The following is a 17430-nucleotide window of genomic DNA, read 5'->3' as shown; positions in this document are numbered from 1 at the left end:
TTTTATTGCCTGTCATTTCAGGTGACCTAATTACTCTAAGCAGCCAGACAAGCTGTTCAGGCCCCTCCCAGAGGAAGCGGAAAATGCATCTTGCATCCCACCAACAGCAACATGCATTGTATTTGTTTCTGGAGACGTGGAGGAGTGGGGGATTGTTCACACGTCTGTGGCATCTTCTTTTTCTCTCTTCCCTTCCAAAATGCCTCTATAACCCAAGTGCTAATGTAGGTACTTGGGGTCCCTCAAAGAGGCATCCCCATGCTCTCTGGCTTTGCATCTGAGAGACAAGGTGTAGGAATAAGTGAGCAATAGTTAACAAGCAAAGTATGTCATGCTTCAGGAGGTGACCACTGCTGCCAAAGAAAACCCACAGATTTTGATACCATTGTTTTAAAATTGGTGGTGCTGCTGTCCTTCTGTTCTGAATTCTTTCCCTCTCCAAAGTCCAGTTCCTTTTTAGGGGGAATTGAAACAGTTCTCCCACCATAGAACTATCCTGAATTTTTGCAACCGGAAGCCATTTTCCTCCAGTGAACCCACCAAAGCGTTCTGTGCCTTTCCTGTGTCATTTGTCACTTGTTCGCTTGCCCCAGATTTGTCACCATGACTTGTCTCAAAGTCTCCTTCCCAAGGGCAGAAGTGTAGTAAGTCTTTGCTGCATCCATCGTGCCTCGCACAATGAGTCTTCCCTAGAAAATGACCAAAACCTTGGAATAATGAATGTTCTGCTTTGACAAGGACCTGAGTATGCATCATCTCAGTCCATAGCATCAGTCTTCACAGCCATACATTTAGAAATTAAGTAAATTTGGAGCCGGCACCATGGTGCACTGGGTTAATCCTCCGCCTGTGACTCCGGCATCCCATATAGGTGCTGGTTCTAGTCCTGGTTGCTCCTCTTCCAGTCCAGCTCTCTGCTATGGCCCGGGAGGGCAGTGGAGGATGGCCCAAGTCCTTGGGCCCCTGCACCCGCATGGGAGACCAGGAAGAAGTGCCTGGCTCCTGGCTTCAGATCAGCACCGTTGCGGCCATTTGGGGAGTGAACCAACGGAAGGAAGACCTTTCTCTGTCTGTCTCTCTCACTGTCTGTAACTCTACCTGTCAAATAAATAAATAAAATCTTTAAAAAAGAAATTAAGTAAATTTAGAAATTTTGGCCTGTGGAAAACAAAGCAGCCTTAGTGCTGTCTGATGATTACAGAGAACATAAAAATGTTCTTAATTCTCAAAAAAAAATTCTACTTTTCATTGTAAGAAAAGGGCCAAATCCATTAAAGCTACTGTTCTGGGAATCTACGGGTTATCTGAGTGTAATTCCTGGGCTCTGTGGCGTTCGATTGGTAATCTGTCACGCTGTATAGCAACATACACGTGAGACCACGCTTTCTAATTTCCCTGTGGACAAAACAGATTCTTCTATAGACACGAGGACTAGAAGATTATAAAGCTGTACTTCTGTATCTGTAGGCAGCGTACACAAGGAAATAATGCAGAAATGATGTCAGTGAAAGTGATGGTGAAGTGGCTGGGCGGCGTGTGGAGGCCCCACTCTTGGGATTCACTCATCCCACAAAGTGGTGTGCAATCCTTGCAGACCCCTTCCACTTGCTCTACAGTTTTCCAGCAGGTGCCATGGCCTGGGCCTATTCCATTATTGGGTTAGTGATAAGGTGATCATGCTAATCACATTGACAATAGCCTGCTGGGTGGCACAGCACCTGCTGAGAGAATGCTACATACATTATGGCTATGTGTTTTTAAAATTTTCTTAAGGCTGGCACCATGCCATGGTGGGTAAAGCCACTACCTGCAGTGCCAGCATACCACATGGGTGTCAGTTCAAGCCCTGGCTGTTCTACTTCTGATCCAGCTCCCTGCTGATGGCCTGGGAAAGCAGTAAAATATTGCCCAAGTCCTTGGGCCCCTGCACCCATGTGGGAGGCCCTAAGGAAGCTCCTGGCTCCTGGCTTCGGATTGGCCCAACTCTGGCTGTTGCAGCCATTTGGGGAGTGAGCCAGTGGATGGAAGATCTCACTCTCTTCACTGTCTCTCCATAACTCAGCCTTTCAAATAAATAAATAAATAAATTATTTATATATTACTTATTTTTACTTGAAAGGCAGAGATAACAGAAAAGGAGGAAAAGACAAAGATATTCCATCTACTGGTTCACTCCAGACTGAAGCCAGGATCCTGGAAATCAGTCTGAGTCTCCCACATGGGTGGCAGGGCCCCAAGTACTTGAGCCATCACTTGCTGCCTCCCAGGGTGTGCATCAACAAGAAGTTGGAATCAGAAGCAGAACCAGGACTCAAACCCCTGGGATACAAGCATCCCAAGAGGCGTCTTGGCCACTGTGCCAATTGCCTGCCCCTGTTGCTATTTATTTAAATCCTCTCAGTAACCCACTTTGGGACCCATTTTATAGATGAGGAAACTGGGGAGCAGAGTTATTAAATAACCAGCCCCTAGTTACCTGCAGCAGTGTGCGGTAGACCTGGAATCTATACCTATGTCCTGACTCCAAGTCCCTTGTCTTGTCCAATGTAACACACTGCCTCCACATACCACAGATTTGAACCCAAGCAGCTGCCCACCTCCTTCAGCTTTCACCAAGCTTGTGCTCGTCCCCACTGTGCTGGGCCACTTTCCTACCCAGAGCACCAGTGTGGAGCAACAGACTTGAGGATGAGCCTCAGTCTTATGCTTTGGTGGCTTAAGGGAGCTGCTTGGCCTAAGAGAGTGTTATGAAAACACTGTCAGTGGGAAGCACCGTTCAATCTGTAAGTTGCTGTGTGTATTTTGATTTGCTGGAATAACAACACACGGCTCGCTGTTACTGCGCTTCTCTTTAGAGGTGAGCCAGCGATTCCCCACAACGCACCCAAATGGGCGTCAGACCATGCTCACCTACCTGCTGCCCTGGCTGCACAACATCGAGCTGGTGGACAGCAGGCTGCTCCTCCCAGGGTCAAGCCCCAGCAGCCCGGAGGATGAAGTCAAGGACCGGGAAGGGGAAGCGACTGCTTCTCATGGGCTGAAAGGGAATGGCTGGGGCTCTCCAGAAGCCACGTCGCTGGTGCTGAATAACCTCATGTACATGACGGCCAAGGTAAGCTCAGAGCCTCAAATAGCAGACTCCGCGCTGCAAACCCGCAGAACATGGCACTCATCTTTTAACATCACACACGTGGGGGTGGATGGTGGAGACAGCTGCCCAACGCTGTGGATGACGTTAGTGCCATTGAGCTGTGTAAAAATGGTTAGCATTGGGGCCAGTGCTGTGGCATAGTGGGTAAAGCCACTGCCTGCAGTGCCAGCATCCTATATGGGCGCTGGTTCGAGTCCTAGCTGTCCCACTTCCTATCCAGCTCTCTGCTATGGCCTGGGACAGCAGTGGAAGATGGCCCAAGTCCTTGGGCCCCTGTACCTACATGGGAGACCTGGAGGAAGCTCCTAATTCCTAGCTTCTGATCGGCCCATCTCTGACCGTTGCAGCCAGAGTGGTTCGGGAACAAACCAGTAGATGGAAGATCTCTCTCTCTGCCCCTGCCTACTCTGCCTTTCAAATAAATTAATTAATCTTAAAAAAAAAAAAAAAAAAAGGGCTAGGATGGCCAGCTTTATAGTACATGTATTTTATTGTAATTTTAAAGTTAAGAAGCCTAGCATGTTAAAAAAAGATCTCATGAATTGGCATTGTACTTGCTTGATTCGGCATCTCCTGAAAAATGGCATCTTCCTGATCAGTGCCCACGTTTCCCGCCTCCTAAGATTTTGAGATAGACGTGATACTCAAAACTACTTACACTCCAACTGCCCTTCTGTTTTTCACCGGGGTCTTCTGGTCTTCTGTGCTGTGTGCTGTGCTACAGTATGGAGATGAAGTTCCCGGACCAGAAATGGAAAATGCTTGGAACGCGCTAGCCAACAATGAGAAATGGAGCAACAACCTGAGGATCGCGCTGCAGTTCCTGATCAGCCTGTGTGGGGTCAGCAGTGACACGGTTCTCCTGCCTTACGTAAGTGCCTCCCGGGCTTCCAGCTGTGCTTGTTCCCGTGGGGAGGGAGGGGCGCGGGAAGGGGCTAAGGGGGGACCCCATGTGCAACTCACAAGTCAGCATGTGCTTGCTGCTCCAAGGAAAACAGAGATGGCCATTTTCGGCAGTCAGGCTAATCTCCCTTGAGCTCACCCAGGTATTACATAACAGTTCCCTTCTGTCCCTCGTGCCTGAGATGCAGGGTACATGTGCAGGTGACACCTTTGTCGTCCCCTTGCTATAAGCCTTGGGACTCAGAAACCTGTGAATTAATGAGCAGATATTTTTCTAACAGTTACCAAAAGCTGCCTTCTCTAAACCTTAGATCCATATGGCAGAGACGGGAGGGAAAGCTTTGTATACTCTTGACCAGAACAGAAATGCAGAGTGTTCAGGATTTCCACTTCAAATTCAGGTGGAAGAAGAGAGAAGTCAGCAGAAGAAAGTCCTTCTGGGGTGTCTGATGTTTGCTGTCTGTATAAGATCAACACAACAGGGTTTTTTTTTTTTTTTTTTAAAGATTGATTGATTATTTATTTATCTGAGAGGTAGAGTTACGGACAGAGAGAGGAAGAGGTCTTCCATCTGCTGGTCACTCCGCAAATGGCTGCAACAGCCAGAGCTGGGCCAATCTGGAGCCAGGAGCCAGGAGATTCTTCCAGGTCTCTCACACAGGTGCAGGGTCCCCAGCATTTTGGCCATCTTCCTCTGCTTTCCCAGGCCATAGCAGATAGCTGGATGGGAAGAGGAACAGCCGGGATCTGAACAACAACCCATACAGGATGCCCACTAGGCCACAGTGCCAGCGCCAGCAGCAGCGTTGTTAAAACCCAAACCCACAGGGCCTTTCTGTGCTGCTTATTTTTATGAGAGATTTTGTGCCTCCCTGCTGTTGTGAGCTGCATAAACTTACGCACCTCAGGATGGACTAGGAGGCGTGCAGCAGCACAGGGCTTTCATCCAGAGGTATTTTTAAAAGTTAAAACCATAAAAGCAGCTAACACTCCTTTGTTTCTAGAGAAGAAGAGAATAGTAGGGGGCTAGATGCCTTTTTAAACAAAAAGAGCTTGCTGGTTTTCCCCAAGGTTTGTGCAAACAAAATTCTTTCTACAGATAAGACCGTAGGTGGCAACTTTGAGTTTAGGTGGAATCAATGAGTTCCAAAAGGGACTTTTTACAAATGAAAGCCTTAGAAAAAGGGGACCTTCAACAGCACACTCCTATCAGAGGTGCGCGCAGAGAGAGGAGTGGTGGTCCGGTTGCTGGGTCCTGGTAGGCCGGCGCAAACAGGAGCCATCAGGAAGACACTCTTGGTGGTGATGTGTGTAAATGACCAGGCCCCCAGCTGCGCGTTCCTGGGGGCCGGACTCGGGACAACATCGCTAGTTTCCCTTTTCTCGTCTCAGATTAAGAAAGTGGCCATCTACTTGTGCCGTAATAACACCATCCAGACCATGGAAGAGCTCCTCTTCGAGCTGCAGCAGACCGAGCCGGTGAACCCCATCGTGCAGCACTGCGACAACCCGCCCTTCTACCGCTTCACGGCCAGCAGCAAGGCCTCGGCCGCAGCCTCGGGTAGGCAGGCCCACCTGGGCGGACGTCCTGTCACAGGTCGCTGGGCTCTCCCGTAGGGAGGACGCTAAAGGGCTATGAGAAGCCGTCTATTACTTTTCTTATTCCTTTGTGCACGCTTATTTAAAGAGAGGGCTCAGGGCTGGCGCTCTGGCGTAGCAGGTTAAGCCTCCCTCTGCAGCATCAGCATCCTGTATGGGTGCCAGTTCGACTCCTGGTTCTTCCACTTCTTATCCAGCTCTCTGCTGTGGCCTGGGAAAGCAGTAGAAGATGGCCCAAGTCCTTGGGCCCCTGCACCCACGTGGGAGACTGGGATGAAGTTCCTGGCTCCTGACTCCTGGCTCCTGCCTGGCCCAGCCCTGACTGTTGCAGTCTTTTGGGGAGCAAGCCAGTAGATGGAAGATCGCTCTCTCACCCTCCCCCACCCCACCGTCTGTGTAACTTTGCCTTTCAAATAAAATAATACATCTTTAAAAAAAAATACAGAAATGGCTTAAGAATCACTGTTAAACTCTTAACATGTTTGTGTATTTTTTATAAAAATTTTCCTCATTTAAGATTTTATTTATTTATTTGAGAGGTAGAATTACAGACAGACAGAGGGAGAGATGGAAAGGTCTTCCATCCACTGGTTCTCTCCCCAAATGGCCGCAATGGCTGGAGCTGATGCCATCCAAAGCCAAGAGCCAGGAGCTTCCTCTGGGTCTTCCACAGGTGCAGGGGCCCAAGTGCTTGGGCCACTAACACTGCTTTCCTAGGCCACAAGCAGAGAGCCGGATCAGAAGAGAAGCAGCCAGGACATAAATCTGCCCATATGAGATGCTGGCACCACAGGCGGTGGCTTAACCTACTACACCACAGTGCTGGCCTCAGCATGTTTGTGTATTAATGAAATCATCTCGTATGGGTGACCAAGAATCAGTAGTTCCGTACTTCTCTGCCACGGTTTTGACTTTGCCCTGATCTGCCCCGTAGGAATCTCCATTTTTAGACCCCTCTTCCCATATCTATGGGATTCTGTGATATTCTCTGAATGTTGACTAAAATACCCCACAGCCACACAGGTTGAACATCCTTAACCAACACATCTAAAATTTGAAATGTTCCAAAATATGAAATTTTTTGAGTACCTACGTGACACCATACACTTGTTGGATTAGTGTATATAAACTTTGTTTCATGCATGGAAATATTAAAAATATTATGTAAAATTACTTCATGCTATGTGTATAAAGTGTAAACAGTATGTAAGGTGGTTCATAGAAAAATTAAAACATGTTTATTTTTGTGAAAAAATACTGTGAAATCCATGCACAGATTTTTTTTTATAATATATACTTTCCATGAATTTTTTAAATAACTCATGTATGCAAAACACAAATGAACTTGGTATCTTAGAATATCTTTCCCTCCCCCAAGATATCTCATTAGGTATATGTAAATATTCCAAAATCAAAAAAAGAAATCTGAAAAACAAAACACTTAAGTCCCAAGTATTTTAGATAAGGGATCCTCAATCCATTTATCACTTTGAATACACCGGCACCCCAGCATCAGCGCCCCTTGATTTACCCAGTACTGTGACTGCCTTCAGACTTCTCTTCTCTCCCAGGCTCTCTGTCCTCTGAGTGCCACACCCTGCTGCCTGAGCAGTGTTCCTGCAGGGAGACACTAGCCTAGGAATCAGAAGTCTGGAACTTGAACTTGCTTCTCCAGCATTAGCTCAATAACTTCTGAACTCAGAAGCGCTAAAGCAGCTAACATCAGGGCAGAACCCACTGAATAAGCTCCTAACCCAAGCAGCCAGGAAGAGAAGGTTTCAAGAACATAGTAGCTTCCCTTTGGAAGGGAGTTGAGGAATTTGGTTTGACCATCGTAGATGTCTGGGATTCTCCCATTTCGGTGGTGCACGCTTAGAAGGCTGTTGAGGATGTGTGAGATTCTGCAGAAGGCGCAAGGAGGCTTTCAAACATGGCACTTTACAGGAAATCCTTTCCTGAAGCTACCTGAGACTCGAGCTTGGGCCCTCTGCACGTGTCTCTGTCTAAGCAGCCTTCTTCTAATTCCGTCTCCAGGAACCACGTCCAGCAGCAATACGGTGGTGGCCGGCCAGGACAGCTTCCCAGACGCAGAGGAGAGCAAGATACTGAAAGAATCCGATGAAAGGTCAGTGCGCGCGTTTCGCTTCGTATCTGGTAGAACTTTGAGCAGCTTCTGTACAGTGTTGGGAGATTGTTTTTTTTTTTTGGTTGTTTTTTTTTTGTGTGTGTGTGTGCAATGTTAGTACATGTTGGTGCGGTTTCCAAATTTTCACACACACTAAAAGCCTTCTTGGTTCCATGAAATACACACTGACTTTCAAGCTCTACTTTGTATATCCCTAAAGATAACAATTTCCTCCTGCACACAGAGCAGAGACAGGAAAAAAGGGATGCTGAACCCACTTATCCCATGGCTTCATAAAAACCACTAGTTGGGGCTGGTGCTGTGGCATAGTGGGTAAAGCCTCTGCCTGCTGTGCCAGCATCCCATATGGGTACCAGTTCGAGTCCGGCTGCTCCACTTCTGATCCAGCTCCCTGCTAATGCACCTGGGAAAGCAGTAGAAGATGGCCCAAGTACTTGGGCCCCTGCACCCACGTGGGAGACCCAGAAGAAGCTCCTGGCTTCTGATTGGCACAATCCAATTGTGGCCAATTGGTGTGTGAACCAGCGGATGGAAGACACTGATCTCTCTCTCTCTCTCTCTCCCGCTCCTTTCCTCCCTCCCTCCCTCCCTTCCTCCATCCCTTCATCCCTCTTTGTCTCTGCTTCTGCCTCTCTGTAACTCTGTCTTTCAAATAAACAAGTAAATCTTTTTTTAAAAAAAAAGTCTATTTTGGTGCTAAAAATTTTTTGAAACCCATGCATATGAGGGGATCTTCAAAAAGTTCTTGGAAAAACATACTATGAAAAAACAGTATGCATGGGTTTCAAGATTGGGGACACCAAAATAGACTTATCTTATATTCCATTTTCCCACAATTTTTTGAACTACCCATCTATCTATTTATTTACCTATAGATCTGTGGACTGATTGTATATATACAGATGCATATATGAATGCATGTACATATAGTTATCTATGTGAACAGTCTACCCGAAGAACGTCACCATTCCTCTGATTCCATTCTCCACCTGTACTATTTCTTTATCCTATTTGTCTGTATCTCAGCCTAAAATTGCCTTCTCTTTAATCTGCTTACCACACTCCCTTCTTTATAGTTAGTCCCCTCATGTGCTCTGTAGGTACTTGTACACATGCTCATCTCAACCACTAACTGTCCACGTCTGGGAAGCAGAACACCTGTTCATCCTCAGCGACGATCTTACTGCACTGAACACAGTAGACTTGAAACTGTGTATTCAGCCAGTAAATTAAAATAGAAATATCACAACCGCAGGGGCAGATTAGCTGTCCTAATGCACCCACCCCATTTCTCCTTCTTTCTCACTAAACCATCATGGAGGACATCCGTTTGCCCTGTTCTTGACAACCCTTGTAAAGAAGGAATGCACAGAGACCGTGCTCTTCAGAGCTGCCGTGTTACCAGCTCCAAGGGGCTCTTGCCACCAGCATCCATGGTGGGCTCCAGTGCGTACCACGGAGTCGAGCCCAGCCGGCCTCCTGACACCATGGTCACCACTAGATTAATAGTCGTTTGATGAGAGTCAGTGACACTGTGTAACAGTGTTCCTATTGACCGGGGGAAAGCATAGCTTACACTGAAAGCATGCTAAAACAGGGGCGAAAGAATACAAACCAAGCTAAGAGGAAGATAAGGTCATTGTATCAAAAGTCTTTACTGAGGAAAACTACTACAAGTTACCATCAGCCTAACCTTCAGATTCTCAAGAGTCAAAATAAAAAAAAAAGAAATCTGTAGAAAATTTAGAACCTTCAGAGTGTTTTTTTAATTATTCACTAAGCATTATTAACAAAAAGTACTCTTAAATTCCAAGAAAGGTTTATCATACTGGTTTTTTTTTTTATTTTTTAAAGATTTATTTATTTATTTGAAAGGCAGAGTTGCAAAGAGGCAGAAACAGAAAGTCTGAGGGGGAGAGGGGGAGGGAGAGGGAGCTTCCATCCATTGCTTTATTCCCCAAATGGCAGCAATGGCCAGAGCTGGGCCTATCTGAAGCCAGGAGCCTGAGCTTTTTCCGCATCTCCCATGTGGGTGCAGGGGCCCCAGGACTTGGGCCATCCGCTCCTGTTTCTCCAGGTCATTAGCAGGGAGCTGGATCAGAAGTAGAGCATCTGGGTCTCAAACTGGTGTCCATGTGGGAGGCCAGCTCGCAGTCTGTGGCTTTACCTATTCGGCCATGGCACTAGCCCCAAAATTTAGACATTTCATGGCTCTAGTTTTTCTCTTGTCAGAGATATTTCCATGGTATTTTTTTTTGTCTATTCATTTATTTTCCTTTTTTTTTTTTTTTTGTTTTTTTTTGTTTTTTTTGAAAGGCATAGAGACAGTGACAGATAGAGAGAGATCTTCCATCCACTGGTTCACTCCCCAAATGCCCACAACAGTCAGGTCTGTGCCAGGCTGAAACCAGGAGCCTAGAACTCAATCCAGGTCTCCCACATGGGTGGCAGGGACCAAGTACTTGAGCAATATTCTGCTCTCTCCCAGGGAGTGCGTCAACAGTAAATTTGATTGGAAGTGTAGAGTAGGCAGGACTCAAACCAGACATTCCAATATGGGATGAGGACATTCCAAATGGCGACTTAACTGCTGCACCAAATGCCAGCATAAATATATTTCTTAAAATATAACCCTGTGATGTTGAAAGACTATTCAGTCTACTTAATCCTTGAAACTCCCCTAGGTCCCAGACCCAGAATGAGCTTCCCCAATCCAAGAAGGCAAAGAGAAATAACAGACTGGATTCTCAGGAGTCAGTGTCTTCCTGTTCCCTTTCCAACACCTGCTGTGCTGCACTGTGGTCTCAGTCTTCTCCAGAGGCAGGGGAAGCACCTGGAAGGGGTTTGCTCTTCTCTTTCATCCCAGCCTCATAAACTCTGCCTAACATCCCTTGAGATCTTTCTCAAAAAGGAAAAGGCGAGGCTTGCCATCCGTTGGATGACTGCTGCCCTGCCCGGCTCTCCAGAGCGCAATTCAGTGCTGACGTCCACCACGCTTGCTCAGTAGCTAGGAGTGCCGTGGAGCTCCCAGGCAGGAGGAGAGCTCCAGATGCGGAGTTCTTCCTGACCCTGTTTTTGATCCTTGCTGAATGATGTCTGGGCTCTGCATGCACCATTTGTAGCTTTACATTTGTCAGCATAAACATGCTTAAAGAGCTTCTTCAGAAGCTAAGAGTTTTGACACACTTCTAATTTCACAAGTATCAGTCTGATTGAGATTGTAACATGGCCCAGTTCATGTGAGATCTACCAGATGTCCTAGATATTCTGTGTTATGGATTCACAAAGCAATAGCTGCAAAGATAAGATAATGAAGAATGTTTGAAGCACAAAGCTGCTGGTGTGGTGAGGGGTGGAGGTCATGTTGGTGCAGCTGTCAGGATACCACTTGGGATACCAGTGTCCCGTAGTTCAGTGCCTGAGTTCAAGTCCTGTTGATGCTTGATGCCAGCTGCCTGCTGTTGTGCCCCCTTGAAGGAAACACATTATGGCTCAGGTAATTGGGTCCCTGACTCAGACTGAGTTCCTGGCTTTGGCCTGGCCCAGGCCCACCTGTTACAGGCACTTGGGAGAACTCACTCTGTCTGTATTCCTGTCTGCCTTTCAAATAAATAATACTTTAAAAAAAAAAAGGTTAGGATAGTTATTACATTTCTACAATTCAGCAACTGAAATCACTGATGCAATGCTCTGAGGTTACACCCGATAGACAGCAGGCAGTGCAATGGTGCGTCCAGCACTTTTTCCTGAAACCTTGCTCTTTCTCCACATCCTCATGAGGACTGCTACATCCCTGCTTCTTCGAGTAGTCCAGAGGGAAACAGAGTGGTGATCTGTTGTCAGCTAGGTCAGAACATTCAGTCTGTAATGAAGGGGACATGCACGTTCTGGCTTAAGTTTTGCAGATATCTCTAGAGAATATTAGTTCTTTGTTTTGTCTGCAAATGTGAGGGATCTTCAAAATGTTCAGAGAAAATGTGTATCATGGAGGCCAGCATTTTGGTACAGTGAATTAAGCCACCACTTGTGACACCAGCATCCCGTATCCGAGTGCTGGTTCAAGTCCTGGATGCTCCACTTCTGATTCAGCTCCCTGCTGGTACTCTTGGGAAAGATGCAAAAGATGGCCCAAGTACTTGGGCCCCTGGCACCCATGTGGGAAACCTGGATAGAGCTCTAGATGCCTGATTTCAGCCTGACCCAGCCCTAGCTGGTTGTTGCGACCATTTGTGGAGTGAACCAATGGGTGGAAGATCTCTTTCTGTGTCTCTTCCCCTGTCTCTGTCACTCTGCCTTTCAAATAAATAATAACAAATCTTTTTTTTAAATGTGTATCATGAAAAAAACTATGCATAGATTTAGAAATTTTTTGCACCAAAATATACTTAGCAATTCGATCGCTTCTCTGCCTTTTGGCTAAGATCAAGTGTAGCAATTCAAGTTTTACATGAAATTTTTGAAGTACTCTCATATATTAAGTAGCTAGAACCTGCTGTATATCTCTTATATAAAATAAATATAGTCCTACCATTGCATCCACATGTCCCCTAAGCCATACTCTTTCTCTGCCTTCTAGGTAGTTGGATGATAAATATGCTGTTGATTTCCAAGTGCCCTGAAGAGACAGGGCCTTCTAGAAATTCTAGGTTGAAGCATAACAACTAATAACTTAGAGTTGATGTTGTCTTGCAGTTTGGGAAATGCTCTTGCATGATTTCTTTTGATTCTCCAAGAAAAAAATCAATCAAATAAAAGGTGAAGTATTATTCCCTTCTGCCAGTTGTGGAGAGAGGGTCTCCAAGAAAATGAGGGTCCTGGCCATGGTTGATGAACTAGTGAGTGATAACTTGGTCTACATCTCACGTTCTGCCCCATAAAAGGCAGCATGGCCCTGCAAGTATCCCTGCACTGCCACCTACCTGTGGTTGACACTGGACAAGCTGTTTGCCGTCACTGGGCCTCAGTTGCCTCGTTGGTAAATTATGCTCATCTTGTAGATGCCCGAGCCAGATTCTGTAAGATGCTGTGTGTGAAGTTACTTCCTCTTTCTTTTTATTTTTTCGGATTGCTTCTTAACAAGCCTCAAGAAGGACTGAACAGGAATCCCTCTGGTTATATTACAGCCCAACTAATACCTTTCCCTGAAAACTCTGAGATGTAGCCCAAGGCTTGTTATGAAATTACTTTTGGGTATTTCCGATTCTATCTATTTTCACTTATCTAGGCATTCAGCAAATATTTTTGGTCACCTATCATAATCTCTGAATAAAGGAATCATATGATTCAGAATGAGGCCCTCTTTCTTTCCAAAGCAAATGTTATAGTTTTCTCTAGTTCAATTAAAATGTTAGCCATCAAGTTTTGAATTTGTACTTTTGAGCAAACATGATCACGAGTCCCTCTGATAGGAGAGATGTTTGGAGCTCAATTATTATAATATTTCTTTAAGAAAGCGTCATCAGAAATAACTAGTAAACAAGAGTATATGTTTATGAGTCACAGCGCATGCACATACACATTGATATTTCATGTGCTTCTTGTTGTCTTTGAAGATTTAGCAATGTCATCAGGGCCCACACCCGCCTGGAGTCCAGATACAGCAATAGTTCCGGAGGGTCATATGACGAAGACAAAAGTAAGTACCAAGGGGCTGGGGGCTTCCAGAGGGAATGCAAGTGGTTGGGCAATGGAAAACTAGTATTTAGATTATTCTAGTTACAATTATTTAAAAAGACCGATAAATATTAAATAACCATTTAATCCAACCATGCAAATCAGCATGCAGAAGCATCTTGAATGTGAAAAAAAATCAAGCAGTGAACAAATCGAAATCAAAATTAAAAATTCAAACTACTAACCAATCCCATATTTTTGTATTCTTGGCATTTTTCCTTGGTGATGCAGTTGGGGACAGGCCAGTAAAATATTATCCCATTAGAAAACAAATATTGTGGTTTGGTTTTGTACCTGTTTTAGGAGTAGATTTAACATGTAAGCTTGGTGAGCCTGCTTGCCCAGAACAGGGTCTGATTGCACATTGAACCTCTCAGTAGCTGAGTGAACACTGCTAAACTGGCAGAAGGCTTTGTTCCAGCAATTTCTCTGATTTGAGCAGCTGGGAAAACCAAAAAGGTCAATGCATTCATTGATTTGTCCTAGCCACAGACAACTTCAGTAGATACAGAGCAGGTATAGAGAATTGTTTGGTATGAGTTACAGGAAGTCTAGAACCAAAAAACTCTGCCAGGGACATTTAGGTGTGCTAGGGAAATCAGTAAACTATGCTCTGGAATTAATTGTTTTATTTTGGTGAAAATCCCAAGTAAAGTGGTATTTCAAGAGTTAAGTGCACTTTGTAGTTATTGTTTTTAATATTTTTTAAAGGAAATGTGCAGAGTCGAGTAAGAGGTAAATAACTCCAATGACCCCATATTTCAGTTTCCCTTACTCTACTTCCTATTGCATAGGCAGGTAGTTCTCTGCCATCCAAAATAGCAGTGGGAGGAATGTCTATAATCCATACATAATTGTTTTAATCTAGCTTTGGTTATGTTAACTATGCCCCTATAAACCTTTGTGCTGGAGCTATCATTAAGAGGCAAAACTAAGCTGTTTATATTCTCCCTTCTTTCTGTGCCCCATCAGGGATCTGTACCATCCAAACACGGAGCCATTAGTTCCAGAAGGAATCAATTTTTGCAGATGAGAGTAGTATCTGAGAAATGGGGAGTTGTCATTTAAGAGAAGTCTGATTACTGTGGCAATATTTGGAAACCCAAAATTTGAGAGCAGAAAAGTTGAATTGTGAATAGATTAGCACTCTAATCCTGACTTCTCAGAGTATGACCAGCATGGTACAGCAAAGCCTAACAGTCCATGGCTATGGATGTTACATTAGGAATATTGCTATACTTTGGCTATCTGGATTACTTTACAGTAGCTATGAATGTATAGAATGTACACAGTAGAATGTATAGTATCTGTACATTCTGGGTACATGACATAGAATTTGATAGAAGAATTATAGTGAATAGAATCTTAGAGTCCTCTTGTTCTGAAACCTCATATCCCTTATATTTATTGAAACAGTGAATTATAGGGGATAATTTTAATAAAGTGAGGTAATTATGCCATTGTAGAAACTGAAATTGCTGACTTAAAGGACAAAAAATAATAGAAGTATTTGTTAAGAGAAAAAAAAAAACTAGTGTGAATTCAGATAACACATTTTAAAAAGTCCATTATTGTCATGTGACCTTTATTTTATCTAGAAACATAGATATGAATGACATATTAATGGGAAAATTTTGAATCTAGATTGTCATTTAGTTGTATATCAAAAATATCCTTTACATGATTATTCCTATTTATGAGGTTCATGACAACAAGTTTAGACACTGAGATCATATATTTTAACTTATTCATGTTAAGATAAAATAAAATCAAGCTACCCAACAGCCATCACAGAATGTTCCAAAAATATGTATGAGGATCTTTTCCCCAAGTGTTCAAGGAGTGCTATCTCTTTACTTTGTCCTAGAGGAAGCAACATGTCTAACAGGACACAACTACCCATAAGACTTTAGGAGTTGGGACCTCTCTGATGTGTTATTGTTCTAGCTACATAATTATGGATATGCCACAAGAGAGGTGAAGGTTAGGAGGCTTAATTCCAAAACCTTAGGGCCAGATGTCTGGTCTGTGCAAAGAGTGATTATTTTCTCCCTAATTTACTGAGGGGATCAGCAGAGATAGGAGGTCTAAGAAGGGGTCAGCAGAGATCAAGTGGTCCCATGCTTCAATATCTGGGTTTATTCAAAAGCAAACAGTATGCATAGTTTCTGAAGTGTATTTTATATTAAAAAAAAAAAGAAACCTTGAGTGCAATGGACAAGCAAATTGATTTAGACCTAGATCTATAATGTAGCTTTCTACCAATATTATGTAAGCTCTCCCCCCGCCAAAAAAAACTACTTAAAATACCTGGATTATTTTCCAAGGTCACGGGCTAATGTATCCGACCCCATAGGAAGGATACAACCAGTTAAGCAGAAAAGTAGCTGAGTTATAATGGTTTAAACCTAAGATTTAGGTCACACTAATTCTTCTCAGCAAATCTTTGCTGATTGGATATACATGTGGGATCTTCAAAAAGTTTATGAAAAGTGCCTTTTATCAAAAAATTATACATGGATTTTAAAACTTTTGTTCCAAAATAAACTTATCTTTATATTCCATTTTTCCATGGCCCTTTTTGAAGTCCCTTCATGTATATCCAAGTACATCATTAAAACCAAAAACAATTCACCCTTCCTTATTGAAAATCTCAAAAGTTGTGCTTGTTTTTTGTTTCCAATATTCTCTTCTTTTGGGTCCCCATTCAAGATTTATTAAAGAGCAGCTAATTACTTAGCACTTCTACTGACTTATCCTAGATAGTTATCCAAGAAGTTGATTTGCTGAAAGTGGGACATTCTGTGGGTCAATTGGTAAGAGTCTGAACTGAGATGAATTACTAGTGTACTTGCTTTAAGTTTGAGCTAAAATTGCCATGGCAAGGCATAAAATTCTAGTTACTCATTTGTCAGTGCGTTAGAATGAGCCGACAGTCACTTTTTAAGGAGATCCCTGACCTTACCCACTAGAACTCCCTTAGCTCATTTCTCTGGAGAAGTGGAATGTTCGTTCTAGTGCCTGGCCTGGTTTGAATCCTGAGTTGTCATAATAGGAGGGATCCCCTCCACTAGCTCTGCTAACTGTTAAGATCAATATTCTATACTAGACCAGCAGCATTGGTCAACTACAACCATGCACCACATAATGACCTTTTGGCCAACAGCAGACCACATCTATAACTGTGGCTCTGCCACATACTGTAGATGTGTAATAGGCTATATCATCCAGGTTTGTGTAAGCTTACTGTATGATATTTGGACAACAAAATCACACAGGCACATTTCTCTGAGTATGTCCCTGAGGTTACACAATGCATGATTGTACCTCTTGATACCTTTCAGAAGTGACACTGAAAAAAAAACAATATTTGAAAGGGAAATGCCTAAAGATGATGTGCTACATCCTTCCTCTTACTATGTTAAGCTTGTCCCAAGATTGTCTTAAGCTTGTGCCAGCTTGTCTTAAGACCTGGACCTGGGTCATTATCAAGTGGCCCCCTATAGAATTACTTACCTTGAATATCACAGGTCTATCATGAGAGCATTATGAGAGATAAAGCCTCACTGCTTTGCTTACTTGAAAGATAATGTTGATGAAGTTCATTCATTTAAAAATATTTGTTGATCCCCTACCATGTGCCAGGCACTGTGGTGGTACTTGGGGAGGAACAATTACAAAACAGAGAAAGTTCCTACTCCCGGAGCTTGCATTAGAGATGGGGGAGGCAGGGCTGGTGATTCAGCCTGACAGATTAAGAGCCAGCAAGTAATTGGCTGGGGATGGATTTAAATACAGTGGGCAGAGAAAGCCTCTGTGATAAGGTGAAGCAAAGGGGCAAGTCAGGCAGGTGCTTGTGGAAGAGCATCCCAGCCACAGGGAACAGAGGCAGCTCGGAACCTGGCCTGATCACAGACAGCAGGGAAGCCAGGCGACTGCGACAGAGTGAGCAGAGGAA

At 44.1% G+C, this 17430-nt stretch overlaps 1 protein-coding gene and 1 pseudogene across 7 annotated transcripts in view; both read left to right on the top strand.

The window, feature by feature from the left end:
- FRY (FRY microtubule binding protein) overlaps positions 1 to 17430 on the top strand; it is a 492126-nt gene that overhangs the window by 395114 nt on the left and 79582 nt on the right. For all 7 annotated transcript variants that reach the window (XM_008273531.4, XM_070049049.1, XM_070049050.1 and 4 more), the window contains 5 exons: positions 2856 to 3112; positions 3876 to 4022; positions 5447 to 5615; positions 7688 to 7778; positions 13352 to 13434. In XM_008273531.4, coding sequence (XP_008271753.3) covers positions 2856 to 3112; positions 3876 to 4022; positions 5447 to 5615; positions 7688 to 7778; positions 13352 to 13434 — 747 coding nt within the window. The remainder of the gene's footprint in view (positions 1 to 2855; positions 3113 to 3875; positions 4023 to 5446; positions 5616 to 7687; positions 7779 to 13351; positions 13435 to 17430) is intronic.
- LOC127487188 (U2 spliceosomal RNA) lies at positions 12196 to 12269 on the top strand (annotated as a pseudogene).

Source organism: Oryctolagus cuniculus, chromosome 9 (genome assembly GCF_964237555.1).
Source record: "Oryctolagus cuniculus chromosome 9, mOryCun1.1, whole genome shotgun sequence".
Classification (NCBI taxonomy): Eukaryota; Metazoa; Chordata; class Mammalia; order Lagomorpha; family Leporidae; genus Oryctolagus; species Oryctolagus cuniculus.
Note: the sequence above shows the minus strand (reverse complement) of the source record. Positions and strands in the feature narration are given on the sequence as shown.